At 42.9% G+C, this 16,103-nt stretch overlaps 1 protein-coding gene across 1 annotated transcript; it reads right to left on the reverse strand.

Annotated features, from left to right (window-relative positions):
- LOC109787476 (uncharacterized) lies at positions 1 to 1,632 on the reverse strand. Its single transcript, XM_020346025.3, has 3 exons — positions 1,411 to 1,632; positions 490 to 644; positions 1 to 398 (listed from the first exon to the last, which is right to left on the reverse strand). Exons 1-3 carry the CDS (start codon positions 1,486 to 1,488, stop codon positions 254 to 256), a joined length of 378 nt encoding a protein of 125 aa, XP_020201614.1. The 5' UTR covers positions 1,489 to 1,632; the 3' UTR covers positions 1 to 253.
- Positions 1,633 to 16,103: the final 14,471 nt, after the last annotated feature.

Here is a 16,103-nt window from a genome sequence, read left to right on the forward strand (position 1 = left end):
TTCATAAATTACAATTTTGCAACCTTAAATCGCCATCTTGATTCATACAACAGTCCATAGATAATCATCACACACAATTACCAAACATTTGACCCGCATGCAGTACTTAGGGCACATGCTCCACGCAGCTTAGAACTGCTAAGTAATCTTACCAAATAAGAGTTAGTACATTACACATGCCAAAAACCACAGTATAGCATGAAATAAAAACTTAGGTTTTGCATACCATAATTAGCCAACAGTTTTCCTAAGATTACCTACTTGGTCTTCCATATATCTTGGCAAATGCCTTACGGTATTTATCTATTTCGCACTTCATACCCACGACGAAACCAACAGCGACACCTGCAATAGTGAGCAGTGCTTTAATCCTCCTTTTTTCTTCATTGATGTTCTCCCTATCAAAAGGATGTGCATAACACATGAATGTTAGGATCGTTTCATTTGAGTATACAAATCAAATAAGGTGTAGCACCTCCAATTAATCACCTCTCAGCTTCAGCTTTAATTCGAGCTATCTCATCATCAATAATACTAGCTATCTTGCCATCTATCTCCACTCCCTCCTTTTCTAATTTTGCCAACAAATGATCAACCTCCTTGTTCCTAGCAACGTCAGCTTTGGGTCCATTGCTGGATACACCCTGGTAAGATTAATAATTAGCTAATTATAATTGATATAATGACACATGAGTTAAAGCAGCTATTCATGCATGTTAGTGGCTGTTAACGAGGGTATGCATTGCATGACTAACAATAGTCCTCCGAATCCATACTATCAAACTTTCAAAAGTTTGACCACTAGTACGTCTAAAGCTATCAATAGTGACTATATGAAATTTATATTACTAGAGTAGTTCTTGGAAATGCTTTAACAACAGTACACTAGAACATATACATTGATATACTAGAAGCTATACAGTAGTTACAGTTACATTTCAACAACAAAAAGTCACTAAGAGAAAATAAAACACAAGGATGGCATACTCTTCTTACCTCCAAGTAAATCAAACGCCCATATATCATGGAGTTAACGGTTAATCATATCCGAGTACTCAGTGTACAAATAAATACTTCAGTAAAAACTAAAATGTGTTACATTTTCAAGCAAAATACCACATGAATCTAAGATAGGCCGCCTCTGCAATCCAGCACTTAATGTGCACATTTCAGTGGCAATATTCACCATTATTGGGTCAAATTACAGAAACCCTCCCCTAACAAGGGTCTGCCCTAGGAAAGCCTACATCTTTGTTGTTGTCAGGGTCAGAGGGGCCAAGGCGCATCATATAATTTGATTTGTGAGCATAAAAGACCGTTTGATGGGGTTAATTTGGTGATAAACGTCAGAACAAGGCAGTCGGGCAGCGAATTGCAGGCATAGTAGGTGGATCGGTCGAACGATGGTACCTGAGAGGTGGGAAGTAGAGAGTCCGCCGGCGGCGACAGATCCTGCCGCGAAGTGCTGGAGGGAGAGAGCAGCGCCATGGCACCGGCACGTCGCACGCCACAAGAATCGGGAGGAGGAGGAGGAGGAGGCGGCGTCGGCTGAGCTCGGCTAGGGTTTGGGTGCGGTTGCTTGCTTCTTCGATCGATCCGGGGCCTCGTCCTTGTTGTGGCTTGTGAAGGGGCTGCCCAGACAGGGAGCCACTGCCTTTGTAGTTTGTAGCTCCTCTTTCTTGGTGGGCTGGCCGTCCGGCCTCTTGGGCCTGCGTCGTCTCGAGTATTCTAAGGCCCACACCACAACAGAAGCAATCCTCTTCTCACACTTACAACTGAGAAAAAAAATAGGCGAGTACTAGGCGCCAGCGCGCCGGCCCAAATTCGGGCCGGTCGCACCATGCGCGTCCGATGCACTGTGTTCTAGCCGTCAGATCAGGGTCCCCTAAAAAAACATCAAATCAAGGCATGCTTCGTCCTAAAAAACGGCGCTCCTCTCTGGCTTTTGCATCCAAATCACGCGAGCGTGGTGGGGGACGAGAACGAGATGACTGGCCTTTGAAGCTCACCGGACCACCGCCGCTCGCCAGACCCCCGTCGCTGGCCGGGTCGCCACTACTCGCCAGCTTGCCGCCTGCGCTACCGGGTTGCATCAAACCTCCTCTCCGCCCCCTTCCCCCAAGACCACGGTTCCAGCAACCCCGGCGACCTTGCAGCACGTCTCGCCGCCGTGGCCATCGCAGTTGCAGCGGTGACCCGTAATGGCTCAGCTTCGGTTGTCGCAACTCTGGAATTGCTGGTTCTAGCAAAACTAGATGTTGTTTGAAGCAAAATTTCTTGCCGGTTGCATCAAAAAATGCTCACCGATATCAGCAAAAAAAGAAAAAATGCTTTGCATCTCTGGAAAACACGGGGTCCAGCAAAAAAAATGCTGGTTGAAGCAAAACTGCTCGTCGGTTGTATCAAAAATTGCTTGTCGATCCTAACACAGCAAAAATGCCTGATGGTTCTAGCAAAAACAATGGCTGGTTGAAGCAAAAAGAAAAGTGCCTCATGGTTCCAGCAAAATCACCGGTGTGGATTTAGCACCGCCGCATCACGGATGTAGCATCGCGTGGCGCCGGTTGCAGCTTCCGCGACCATGGTTGTAGCATCTGCCATCGCTGTTCCAGCATCTCGCAGACACCGGTTGTAACATCCACAAATGCCAGTTCCAGCATTGTCGTGGCCGATTCCAGCATCAGCCCTGGTCTCCTGTAGCAAACGGCCACCACCGCCCGTCCCAGCACCCTCCATGGCCGTGTCCAACAAATGGGGGACACTGTTCCCGCATCTGCTGGTGCTTGATGTAGCACCGCAGTGTCCGCGCATCTTCGTCAGCACCGATGGTGCCACCGCCGTGTCGCCGGTCGAGGTCGTTGCAGCTCCGGCGACCAGCGGTTGTCGCATCCGCCACCGCAGGTTCGAACATCCTATTGTCGTCTGCGCCAGCACATAGGGATCCCAAGCGGGGGGAAATTGCGGCAGCGAACAGCGGGCATGTTGCTGCCGACCGCAAGGGAGAAGGAGGAGAGGGGCAACCATGGTGTTGGTGGTCGGAGGAGGAGAGGGGCAGCCATGGCGTTGGTGAGCAGAGGAGGAGAGGGGCAGCCATGGCGTTTGTGAGCGGAGGAGGAGGGGCAGCCATGGCGTTGATGAGCGGAGGAGGGGAGGGGTGGTGTGCGAAGAGGAATTGGGGGAGAAAAGGAGATCGTCCCTGGCTGGATAAGATCGACGCGTAGGTTCAAGGGCCCCATATACGGGGACGTGGCTCCACAAACGTGGGCGCGACGTGGCGAGCGAGCGTTCGACCGGCGCAAAGAGTTGGCCGGTCCGCCAGCGGTAAATGTTTCCCAAAAAAGGACCCGAAAAGTATTGCGTTCCAATCGAACAAGCAGCTGTCTGGATTAGGGTTTCTCGTGCCGCCGCTGCCGCCGTCCGCTACCAATTTAGGTCCCACGCATCCGACTGCCATCTTGGCGCTGAGAGGTGGGGGACCTCGAATGTTCAAGACATCTATGGTCTTCGTCAACGTCTAGTGATCATCATAGTTCTGTGAGAATAAATTTCCTCTCGTTCTTTTGGCGGTGGCATCAGATTAGAGAGTTTTCTGTCCTCGCAGATCCGATTATTCAGATCTGATGAGTTTATATTGTTGTGTCAAGTTTTTTGTTGGTCTAGCTTTTTGTGGAGTTCAGATCTTTCACCGACACCATGGTAAAGATATAGTGATTCGACGGCCTGCACTTTTAGGGGATCATCCCCTGCCCAAGTACGTTCATCGATCAATGTTTCTCATCTTTTTGGATGGGCGACAGAAGGTGCTTTCAAAAACCATTATTGATAATAGTCATCCAGGTGAAAGAGTGACAACATCGTTGCTCCAGTTCAATTGAAGCATCTTTACCAAAGTGTTTGGAGTATTTTTTTAGCAAAGATTGATACCGTGAAGAAGGTGTTTTCAAGAGATTTCATTGTAATTCTTAGTCATAGGAGTTACTTTATATTTTTTTGGATCTCAGGTCCAAATCAATGTACCTGTAATTGTTATGCGTATGAATAAAGTTACAGGTGTTTCTAAAAAACTGAGAAAAAGATAAGCCAGACCAACAAAATACTGCCTTCATCCCAAATTAGTTGTCTATTAATTTGTGTATCTAGATACGTTTTAGTGTTAGGTATATCCATATCTAAAAAAAATTAAGACAACTAATTTGGGGAGTACTACACTAGTCATCTCAAAAAATGCCTTCCCTAGAAAATAAAATCTCAAAAAATGCCAACTAGAAAATGTTAGCCCATGCCAGCCCATTTTTGTTCCCCATATCTCAGCCCAACAGCCAGTCATCAGCCGCCCACGACCCAAGGCACGCACGACGTACGACGCAAGGCAATTCATGAAGCTATCTTCCAGAGTCCGAGAGGTACACATGAATTCATAGAGAGGTTCATTGGTGAGATAAATGCTATTAAACCTGCACATACTAGTATACGCCATGTGAACATGCAAGTCATGGCCGGCCCGACCTGGGTCGCTCCTCCCGTGGGATCAGCCAAAGTAAAGGTAGACGGAGTTGTTGGCAATTCATCTAATTATGGATCTATCAGTGCTATTTGTAGAGACACACAAGGGAACTATCTTGGATCCTCGGGATTGGTGTTTGCTGGAGTAACCGCCCCGACTATGCTTGAAGCTTTAGCATGCCGAGAGGCCATGGCCCTGTCATCTGGCCTGTTACAAACAAGTATCATTGTTGCATCAGATTAAAGGTGTCGTGTCAAACATATAGGATGGGACTGGTGGAAAACATGGTCATCTCATCCAGGAGATAAAGATTATGGCATCGGAGTTCTAAGAATGCTCTTTCGTTTTCGAAGGAAGAGCCTCGAATCTGGAGGCAGATAGCCTCGCTAAATATGCGCTTAGATTATCTGTAGGTCGTCATTTATGGCTTTTGCAACCTCCTATCAATTGTATTACTCTAAACATTATTGAGCAATAAAGAGTAAGTGTGTGTTAGCCTAAAAGAATAATCTTGCACTAATTACACACAACTTAGGGTGTTTGACGTTTGTACTATAGAACAGTAATGACTCATATGAGTAGGTGAGGGACTAAGCTAGAAAACCACAAGTGTAGTGGATCACAATAATTTCAAGTAATGTATTACAATCCAAATTTATTGAATTGACGTAAGAGAGACAAAACAAATAACCAGAGGAGGGCGAATAGGAGATTTTTAAAAGACTTCTCCCGTGAACCGACGACGGGAGAGATTCAAGTGGCTAGAGGCAGATCCAATACCTACATGCGGCGTGGAGGTGTTGCCGGAGCTGTGCGGTCTGGTTCCTGGTCAATCCATAGCAAGGCGCAGTCGCTGACATCCGGAAACGCCAAATCCGTCGGCGGCGGCTGCAGCCACAGATCCACCGGTTCTGCACCGGCGACAGGACGAGGAGGCACAAATCCAATTGGTCGAGGGTAGAGCCGATAAAACAGAGCAGAGGCACAAATCCAATTGGACGGGCTAGAGGCAGAGCCGATACATACGGAGCGTCCACGACGCCGGGCGGGAGCCAGCGAGGGGTGGGAGGGGAGGTGCTGGCGCAGATATGACGTGGGAGTGGAGGGGTTAGGCAGTGAAGAAGAGGTGTGGTTTTTACTCAGTTGACGAGCGAGAAGTAAAAGAGGGAGAGCGCAGCACCATGGAACCGGCACGCAGGAAGAATCTGGGGGTGGCGGCAGGATTGAGCTAGGGTTTTGTCTTTGGTGCGGTTCCTTGCCTCCACGGCCGTCTTTTGATGCGAGGTGGACAACCGAGCGTTTCCTTCTTGTTGGGGAACGTAGCATGCAATTGCAAAAAAATTCCTACGCTCGCGCAAGATCTATCTAGGAGATGCATAGAAACGAGAGGGGGAGAGTGTGTCCACGTACCCTCGTAGACCGAAAGCGGAAGCGTTAGTTTAACGCGGTTGATGTAGTCAAACGTCTTCATGATCCAACCGACCTTAGTATCGAACGTACGACACCTCCGTGTTCAGCACACGTTCAGCTCGATGACGTCCCTCGAACTCTTGATCCAGCAAAGGGTCGAGGGAGAGTTCCGTCAGCATGACGGCGTGGTGACGGTGATGGTGATGTGATCCGCGCAGGGCTTCGCCTAAGCACTACGACGCTATGACCGGAGGAGTAAACTGTGGAAGGGGCACCGCACACGGCTAAGAGAACAATTGATGTGCCTTTGGGGTCCCCCTCGCCCCCGTATATAAAGGAGGGGAGGAGGAGTCCGGCCGCCAAGAGGGGCGCACCATGGGGGGAGTCCTACTAGGACTCCACTCCTAGTAAGATTCGCCCCCCGGCCCCCTTTTCCTTTCTCCACCGGAGGGAAGAGGAAGGAGAGGGAGAGGAAGAGGGAAAGGGGGGCGCCGCCCCCTTCCCCTAGTCCAATTCGGACTGCCATGGGGGGGGGGGGGGTGGGGGCGCGACCACCCCTTGCGGCCCTCCTCTCTCTCCACTAGGGCCCACTAAGGCCCAATATTTCCACCGGGGGGTTCCGGTAACCCCTCGGTACTCCGGCAAAATACCCGAACCACTCGAAACCATTCCGATGTCCGAATACTACCTTCCAATATATGAATCTTTACCTCTTGACCATTTAGAGACTCCTCGTCATGTCCATGATCTCATCCGGGACTCCGAACAAACTTCGGTCACCAAAACACATAACTCATAATACAAATCGTCATCGAATGTTAAGCGTGCGGACCCTACGGGTTCGAGAACTATGTAGACATGACCGAGACACATCTCCGGTCAATAACCAATACCGGAACCTGGATGCTCATATTGGTTCCCACATATTCTACGAAGATCTTTATCGGTCAAACCGCATGACAACATATGTCATTCCCTTTGTCATCGGTATGTTACTTGCCCGAGATTCGATCGTCGGTATCATCATACCTAGTTCAATCTCGTTACCGGCAAGTCTCTTTACTCGTTCCGTAATGCATCATCCCGTAACTAACTCATTAGTTACATTGCTTGCAAGGCTTATAGTGATGTGCATCACCGAGAGGTCCCAGAGATACCTCTCCGATACTCGGAGTGACAAATCCTAATCTCGATCTATGCCAACCCAACAAACACCTTCGTAGACACCTGTAGAGCATCTTTATAATCACCCAGTTACGTTGTGATGTTTGATAGCACACAAGGTATTCCTCCGGTATCCGGGAGTTGCATAATCTGATAGTCGAAGAAATATGTATTTGACATGAAGAAAGCAATAGCAATAAAACTGAACGATCAATATGCTGAGCTAACGGTTGGGTCTTGTCCATCATATCATTCCCCTAATGATGTGATGTCGTTCATCAAATGACAACTCATGTCTATGGTTAGGAAACTTAACCATCTTTGATTAACGAGCTAGTCTAGTAGAGGCTTACTAGGGACACGTTGTTTTGTCTATGTATCCACACATGTATCAAGTTTCCGGTTAATACAATTCTAGCATGAATAATAAACATTTATCATGATATAAGGAAATATTAAATAACAACTTTATTATTGCCTCTAGGGCATATTTCCTTCAGTCTCCCACTTGCACTAGAGTCAATAATCTAGTTCACATCGCCATGTGATTTAACACCAATAGTTCACATCTTTATGTGATTTAACACCCACAGTTCACATCGCCATGTGACCAACACCCAAAGGGTTTACTAGAGTCAATAATCTAGTTCACATCGCTATGTGATTAACACCCAAAGAGTACTAAGGTGTGATCATGTTTTGCTTGTGAGAGAATTTTAGTCAACGGGTCTGACACGTTCAGATCCGTATGTATTTTGCAAATTTCTATGTCTACAATGCTCTGCATGGAGCTACTCTAGCTAATTGCTCCCACTTTCAATATGTATCTAGATCGAGACTCATAGTCTTTCAGATTGGTGTCAAAGCTTGCATCGACGTAACTCTTCATGACGAACTCTTTATCACCTCCATAACCGAGAAATATTTCCTTAGTCCTCTAAGGATAACTTTGACCGCCGTCCAGTGATCTACTCCTGGATCACTGCTATACCCCCTTGCCAAACTCATGGCAAGGTACACAATAGGTCTGGTATACAACATAGTACTTTATAGAACCTATGGCTGAGGCATAGGGAATGACTTTCATTCTCTTTCTATTTTCTGCCGTGGTCGGGTTTTTTTAGTCTTACTCAACTTCACACCTTGCAACACACACAAGAACTCCTTCTTTGACTATTCCATGTTGAACTACTTCAAAATCTTGTCAAGGTATGTACTCATTGAAAAAATCTTATCAAGCGTCTTGATCTATCTCTATAGATCTTGATGCCCAATATGTAAGCAGCTTCACCGTGGTTTTTCATTGAAAACTTCTTATTCAATCATCCTTTTATGCTATCCAGAAATTCTATATCATTTCCAATCAGCAAAATGTCATCCACATATAATATCAGAAATGCTATAGAGCTCCCACTCACTTTTCTTGTAAATACAGGCTTGACCATAAGTCCGCATAAAACCATATGCTTTGATCACCTCATCAAAGTGTATATTCCAACTCCGAGATGCTTGCACCAGTCCATAGAAGGATTGCTGGAGCTTGCACACTTTGTTAGCACCTTTAGGATTGACAAAACCTTCTGGTTGCATCATATACAACTCTTCTTTGAGATATCCATTAAGGAATGCAGTTTTGACATCCATTTGCCAGATTAATGTGGCAATTGCTAACATGATTTAGACGGACTTAAGCATCACTGATACGTCTCCAACGTATCTATAATTTTTGATTATTCCATGCTATTATATTATCAGTTTTGGATGTTTAATGGGCTTTAATATGCTCTTTTATATTATTTTTGGACTAACCTATTAACCGAAGGCCCACTGCAAATTGCTATTTTTTTGCCTATTTCAGTGTTTCGCAGAAAAGGAATATCAAACGGAATCCAAATGGAACAAAACTTTCGCGAGGATCTTTCTTGGAACAAACGCAATCCATGACACTTGGAGTGGAAGTCAGAGACGCAACGAGGCGGCCACGAGGCAGGAAGGTGCGCCCAGGGGGGTAGGCGCGCCCCCACCCTCGTGGGCCCCTCGTAGCTCCACCAACCTACTTCTTTCGCCTATATATATACTATTATACCCTAAAAACATCTAGGGGAGCCAAGAAACCACTTTTCCACCGCCGCAACCTTCTGTACCCGTGAGATCCCATCTTGGGGCCTTTTCCGGCGATCTGCCGGAGGGGATTCGATCACGGAGGGCTTCTACATCAACATCATAGCCTCTCCGATGATGTGTGAGTAGTTTACCACAGACCTTCGGGTCCATAGTTATTAGCTAGATGGCTTGTTCTCTCTCTTTGGTTCTCAATACAAAGTTCTCCTCGATGTTCTTGGAGATCTATCCGATGTAATACTCTTTTGCGGTGTGTTTGCCAAGATCCGATGAATTGTGGGTTTATGAACTTGATTATCTATGAATATTATTTGGTTCTTCTCTAAATTCTTATATGCATGATTTGATATCTTTGCAAGTCTCTTCGAATTATCGGTTTAGTTTGGCCTACTAGATTGATCTTCCTTGCAATGGGAGAAGTGCTTAGCTTTGGGTTCAACCTTGCGGTGCTCGATCCCAGTGACAGAAAGGGAACCGACACGTATTGTATTGTTGCCATCGAGGATAAAAAGATGGGGTTTATATCATATTGCTTGAGTTTATCCCTCTACATCATGTCATCTTGCTTAAAGCGTTACTCCGTTCTTATGAACTTAATAGTCTAGATGCATGCTGGATAGTGGTCGATGTGTGGAGTAATAGTAGTAGATGCAGAATCGTTTCAGTCTACTTGACACGGACGTGATGCCTATATTCATGATAATTGCCTTACATATCATCATAACTATGCGCTTTTCTATCAATTGCTCGGCAGTAATTTGTTCACCCACCGTAATACTTGCTATCTTGAGAGAAGCCACTAGTGAAACCTATGGCCCCCGGGTCTACTTTACATCATATAAGTTTCCTATCTACAATTCTACTTTACTATTTATTTTGCAATCTTTATTTTCCAATCTATACAAAAAAATACCAAAAATATTTATCTTATTATCTTTATCATATCTCACTTTTGCAAGTGGCCGTGAAGGGATTGACAACCCCTTTATCGCGTTGGTTGCAAGGTTCTTGATTGTTTGTGCAGGTACTAGGTGACTCGCGTGTAGTCTCCTACTGGATTGATACCTTGGTTCTCAAAACTGAGGGAAATACTTACGTTACTTTGCTGCATCACCCTGTGCTCTTCAAGGGAAAACCAACGCATGCTCAAGAGGTAGCAAGAAGGATTTCTGGCGCCGTTGCCGGGGAGATCTACGCTCAAGTCAAGACATACCAAGTACCCATCACAAACTCTTATCCCTCGCATTACATTATTTGCCATTCGCCTCTCGTTTTCCTCTCCCCCACTTCTAAAACGGTTTTCAAAAACCTTTGCCTTTTCTTCACCCTTTTCCGTTCGCCTCTTTTCCGTTCGCTTGCTTCTTGTGTGCTTGTGTGTTGGATTGTTTGTTTGTCACGATGGCTCAAGATAATACTAAATTGTGTGAATTTTCCAATACCAACAACAATGATTTTATTAGCACTCCGATTGCTCCTACTACCGATGCTGAATCTTGTGAAATCAATACTGCTTTGTTGAATCTTGTTATGAAAGATCAGTTTTCTGGCCTTCCTAGTGAAGATGCTGCTACCCATCTAAACAACTTCGTTGATTTATGTTATATGCAAAAGAAGAAAGATGTGGATAATGATATTGTTAAATTGAAGCTATTTCCATTTTCGCTTAGAGATCGTGCTAAAACTTGGTTTTCTTCTTTGCCTAAAAATAGTATTGATTCATGGAATAAGTGCAAAGATGCTTTTATCTCTAAGTATTTTCCTCCCGCTAAGATCATCTCTCTTAGAAATGATATTATGAATTTTAAACAGCTTGATCATGAGCATGTTGCACAAGCTTGGGAGAGGATGAAATTAATGATACGTAATTGCCCTACACATGGTTTGAATTTATGGATGATTATACAAAAAAATTATGCTGGATTGAATTTTGCTTCTAGAAATCTGTTAGATTCGGCCGCGGGAGGCACTTTTATGGAAATCACTTTAGGAGAAGCTACTAAACTCCTAGATAATATTATGGTTAATTATTCTCAATGGCACACCGAAAGATCCACTAGTAAAAAAGTTCATGCTATTGAAGAGATTAATGTTTTGAGTGGAAAGATGGATGAACTTATGAAACTGTTTGCTAATAAGAGTGTTTCTTCTGATCCTAATGATATGCCTTTGTCCACTTTGATTGAGAATAATAATGAATCTATGGATGTGAATTTTGTTGGTAGGAACAATTTTGGTAACAACGCATATAGAGGAAATTTTAATTCTAGGTCGTTTCCTAGTAATTCCTCTAATAATTATGGTAATTCCTACAACAACTCTTATGGAAATTTTAATAAGATGCCCTCTGATTTTGAGACTAGTGTTAAAGAATTTATGAATTAGCAAAAGAATTTCAATGCTTTGCTTCAAGAAAAATTGCCTAAGATTGATGAGTTGGCAAGGAACATGGATAGAATTTCTCGTGATGTTGATTCTTTGAAACTTAGATCTATCCCACCTAAGCATGGTATCAATGAGTCTCTCAAAGCCATGAGAATTTCCATTGACGAGTGCAAAGAAAGAACCGCTAGGATGCGTGCTAAAAAAAGATTGCTTTGTGAAAGCGTGTTCTTCTAGTTTTCATGATAATAGTACTAATAATGAAGATCTAAAAGTGATTGATGTGTCTCCTATTAAATCTTTGTTTTACAATATGAATCTTGATAAAGATGGGACTGGAGATGAGTCAACTTTAGTTAAAAGGCGTCCCAATGATTCGGAGTTTTTAGATCTTGATGCAAAAATTGGTAAAAGTGGGATTGAAGAGGTCAAAACTTTACATAGCAATGAACCCACTATTTTGGATTTCAAGGAATTTAATTATAATAATTTCTCTTTGATAGATTGTATTTCCTTGTTGCAATCCGTGTTAAATTCTCCTCATGCTTATAATCAAAATAAAGCTTTTACTAAACATATTGTTGATGCTTTAATCCAATCCTATGAAGAAAAGGTTGAACTAGAAGTTTCTATCCCTAGAAAACTTTATGATGAGTGGGAACCTACTATTAAAATTAAGATTAAAGATTATGAATGCTATGCCTTATGTGATTTGGGTGCTAGTGTTTCCACGATTCCAAAAACTTTGTGTGATGTGCTAGGTTTCCGTGAATTTTATGATTGTTCTTTAAATTTGCATATTGCGGATTCCACCATTAAGAAGCCTATGAGAAGGATTAATGATGTTCTTATTGTTGCAAATAGGAATTATGTGCCCGTAGATTTCATTGTTCTTGATATAGATTGCAATCCTACATCTCCTATTATTCTTGGTAGACCTTTGCTTAGAACGATTGGTGCAATTATTGATATGAAAGAAGGAAATATTGGATTCCAATTTCCGTTAAGGAAAGGCATGGAACACTTTACTAGGAATAAAATTAAATTGCCTTATGAATCTATTATGAGAGCCACTTATGGATTGCCTACCAAACATGGCAATACCTACATCTATTCTTGCTTTTATGCCTAGCTAGGGGCGTTAAACGATAGCGCTTGTTGGGAGGCAACCCAATTTTATTTTCGTTCCTTGCTTTTTGTTACTGTTTAGTAATAAATAATTCAACATGCTACTGTTATGATTGTGTTTTTTGTGTTTTAATTAGTGTTTGTGCCAAGTAAAGTCTTTAGGATCTTCTTGGATGATAGTTGTTTGATCTTGCTGAAAAAGACAGAAACTTTGCGCTCATGAAAATAATTTTCATAAATCACATAAAATAGCTTTTACCCTGATTCTTTTTGCAGTAGATTAATATAAAAATTACCCTGGTCTTCTTAATTTGGTAGAAATTTTGGAGTTATAGAAGTATACGTTTGATACAGATTGCTACAGATTGTTATGTTTTTGACAGATTCTGTTTTTCGTGTGTTGTTTGCTTATTTTGATGAATCTATGGCTAGTATCGAGGGGTATGAACCATAGAGAAGTTGGAATAAAGTAGGTTTAACACCAATATAAATAAAGAATGATTTCATTATAGTACCTTAAAGTGGTGATTTGTTTTCTTATACTAACGGAGCTCATGAGATTTTCTAATGAGTTTTGTGTTGTGAAGTTTTCAAGTTTTTGGGTAAAGATTTGATGGATTTTGGAAGAAGGAGTGGCAAGAGCCTAAGCTTGGGGATGCCCAAGGCACCCCAAGATAAAATTCAAGGACAACCAAAAGCCTAAGCTTGGGGATGCCCCTGAAGGCATCCCCTCTTTCGTCTTCGTCTATCGGTAACTTTACTTGAGGCTATATTTTTATTCACCACATGATATGTGTTTTGCTTGGAGCGTCTTGTATGATTTGAGTATTTGCTTTTTAGTTTACCACAGTCATCCTTGCTGTACACACCTTTTGGGAGAGACACACATGAATCGGAATTTATTAGAATACTCTATGTGCTTCACTTATATCTTTTGAGCTAGATAATTTTGCTCTAGTGTTTCACTTATATCTTTTAGAGCACGGTGGTGGTTTTATTTTATAGTAATCATTTGATCTCTCATGCTTCACTTATATTATTTTGAGAGTCTTTTAGAACAGCATGGTAATTTTCTTTGGCTATAAAATTAGTCCTAATATGATAGGCATCCAAGATGGATATAATAAAAACTTCCATATATAGTGCATTGAATACTATGAGAAGTTTGATACTTGATGATTGTTTTGAGATATGAAGATGGTGATATTACATTCGCGCTAGTTGAGTAATTGTGAATTTGGGAAATACTTGTGTTGAGGTTTGCAAGTCCCGTAGCATGAACGTATGGTAACCGTTGTGTAACAAATTTGAAGCATGAGGTGTTTCTTTGATTGTCCTCCTTATGAGTGGCGGTCGGGGACGAGCGATGGCCTTTTCCTACCAATCTACCCCCCTAGGAGCATGCGCGCAGTGCTTGGTTTTGATGACTTGTAGATTTTTGCAATAAGTATGTGAGTTCTTTATGACTAATGTTGAGTTCATGGATTATACGCAATCTCACCCTTCCATCATTGCTAGCCTCTTCAATACCATGCATTGCCCTTTCTCACCTCGAGAGTTGGTGTAAACTTCGTCGGTGCATCCAAACCTCGTCATATGACATGATCTATGACACTTAAGCCTCCTTATATCTTCCTCAAAACAGCCACCATACCTACCTATTATGGCATTTCCATAGCCATTCCGAGATATATTGCCATGCAACTTTCCACCGCTCCGTTATTTATGACATGCTTCATCATTGTCATATTGCCTTGCATGATCATGTAGTTGACATCGTATTTGTGGCAAGGCCACCATGCATAAAATTTCATACATGTCAGTCTTGATTCATTGCCCATCCCGGTACACCGCCGGAGGCACTCATATAGAGTCATATTTTGTTCTAAGTATCGAGTTGTAATTCTTGAGTTGTAAATAAATAGAAGTGTGATGATCTTCATTATTAGAGCATTGTCCCGTGTGAGGAAAAAAGAGAGGCCAAAAGAGTCTCCAAAAAAAAGGAGAAAGAGACTCCAAAAAAGGGGGGGTCTCAAAAAAATGAGAGAAAAAGAGAGAAGGGACAATGCTACTATCCTTTTTCCACACTTGTGCTTCAAAGTAGCACCATGATCTTCATGATAGAGAGTCTCTTATTTTGTCACTTTCATATACTAGTGGGAATTTTCATTATAGAACTTGGCTTGTATATTCCAACAATGGGCTTCCTCAAATTCCCTAGGTCTTTGTGAGCAAGCAAGTTGGATGCACACCCACTTAGTTTCTTTTGTTGAGCTTTCATACATTTATAGCTCTAGTGCATCCGTTGCATGGCAATCCCTACTCCTCGCATTGACATCAACTGATGGGCATCTCCATAGCCCGTTGATTAGTTGCGTCGATGTGAGACTTTCTCCTTTTTTGTCTTCTCCACACAACCTCCATCATCATATTCTATTCCACCCATAGTGCTATGTCCATGGCTCGCGCTCATGTATTGCGTGAAAGTTGAAAAAGTTTGAGAATACTAAAGTATGAAACAATTGCTTGGCTTGTCATCGGGGTTGTGCATGATGAGAGCATTTTGTGTGACGAAAATGAAGCATGGCCAAACTATATGATTTTGTAGGGATGAGCTTTCTTTGGCTAAGTTATTTTGAGAAGACATAATTGCTTGGTTAGTATGCTTGAAGTATTATTATTTTTATGTCAATATTAAACTTTTGTCTTGAATCTTTCGGATCTGAACATTCATGCCACAAGAGAATTACATTGAAAATTATGTTAGGTAGCATTCCACATCAAAAATTCTATTTTTATCATTTACCTACTCGAGGATGAGCAGGAATTAAGCTTGGGGATGCTTGATACGTCTCCAACGTATCTATAAGTTTTTATTGTTCCATGCTATTATATTATCTATTTTGGATGTTTAATGGACTTTAATATGCTCTTTTATATTATTTTTGGGACTAACCTATTAACCGAAGGCCCAGTGCAAATTGCCGTTTTTTTTGCCTATTTCAGTGTTTCGCAGAAAAGGAATATCAAACGGAATCCAAATGGAATGAAACCTTCACGAGGATCTTTCTTGGAACAAACGCAATCCAGGAGACTTGGAGTGGAAGTCAGAGATGCAACGAGGCGGCCACGAGGCAGGAGGGCCCGCCCAGGGGGGTCGGCACGCCCCCACCCTCGTGGGCCCCTCGTAGCTCCACCAACCTACTTCTTTTGCCTATATATACTCTTATACCCTGAAAACATCCAGGGGATCCATGAAACCACTTTTCCACTGCCGCAACGTTCTGTACCCGTGAGAACCCATCTTAGGGCCTTTTCCGGCAATCTGCCAGAGGGGGATCTGAGGGAGTCCTAGATTAGGGGGTCCTCGGACAGCCGGACTATATCCTTTGGCCGG

The sequence above is a fragment of the Aegilops tauschii genome, chromosome 7 (assembly GCF_002575655.3).
Source record: "Aegilops tauschii subsp. strangulata cultivar AL8/78 chromosome 7, Aet v6.0, whole genome shotgun sequence".
Taxonomy (NCBI): domain Eukaryota; kingdom Viridiplantae; phylum Streptophyta; class Magnoliopsida; order Poales; family Poaceae; genus Aegilops; species Aegilops tauschii.

Coding starts and splice junctions, on each gene's coding strand:
- LOC109787476 (XM_020346025.3), bottom strand. CDS start 1,488: ATGGCGCTGCTCTCTCCCTCCAGCACTTCGCGGCAGGATCTGTCGCCG. Junction 645..1,410: donor CTCTACTTCCCACCTCTCAG/GTACCATCGTTC, acceptor TAATCTTACCAG/GGTGTATCCAGCAATGGACC. Junction 399..489: donor ATTAAAGCTGAAGCTGAGAG/GTGATTAATTGG, acceptor TCCTTTTGATAG/GGAGAACATCAATGAAGAAA.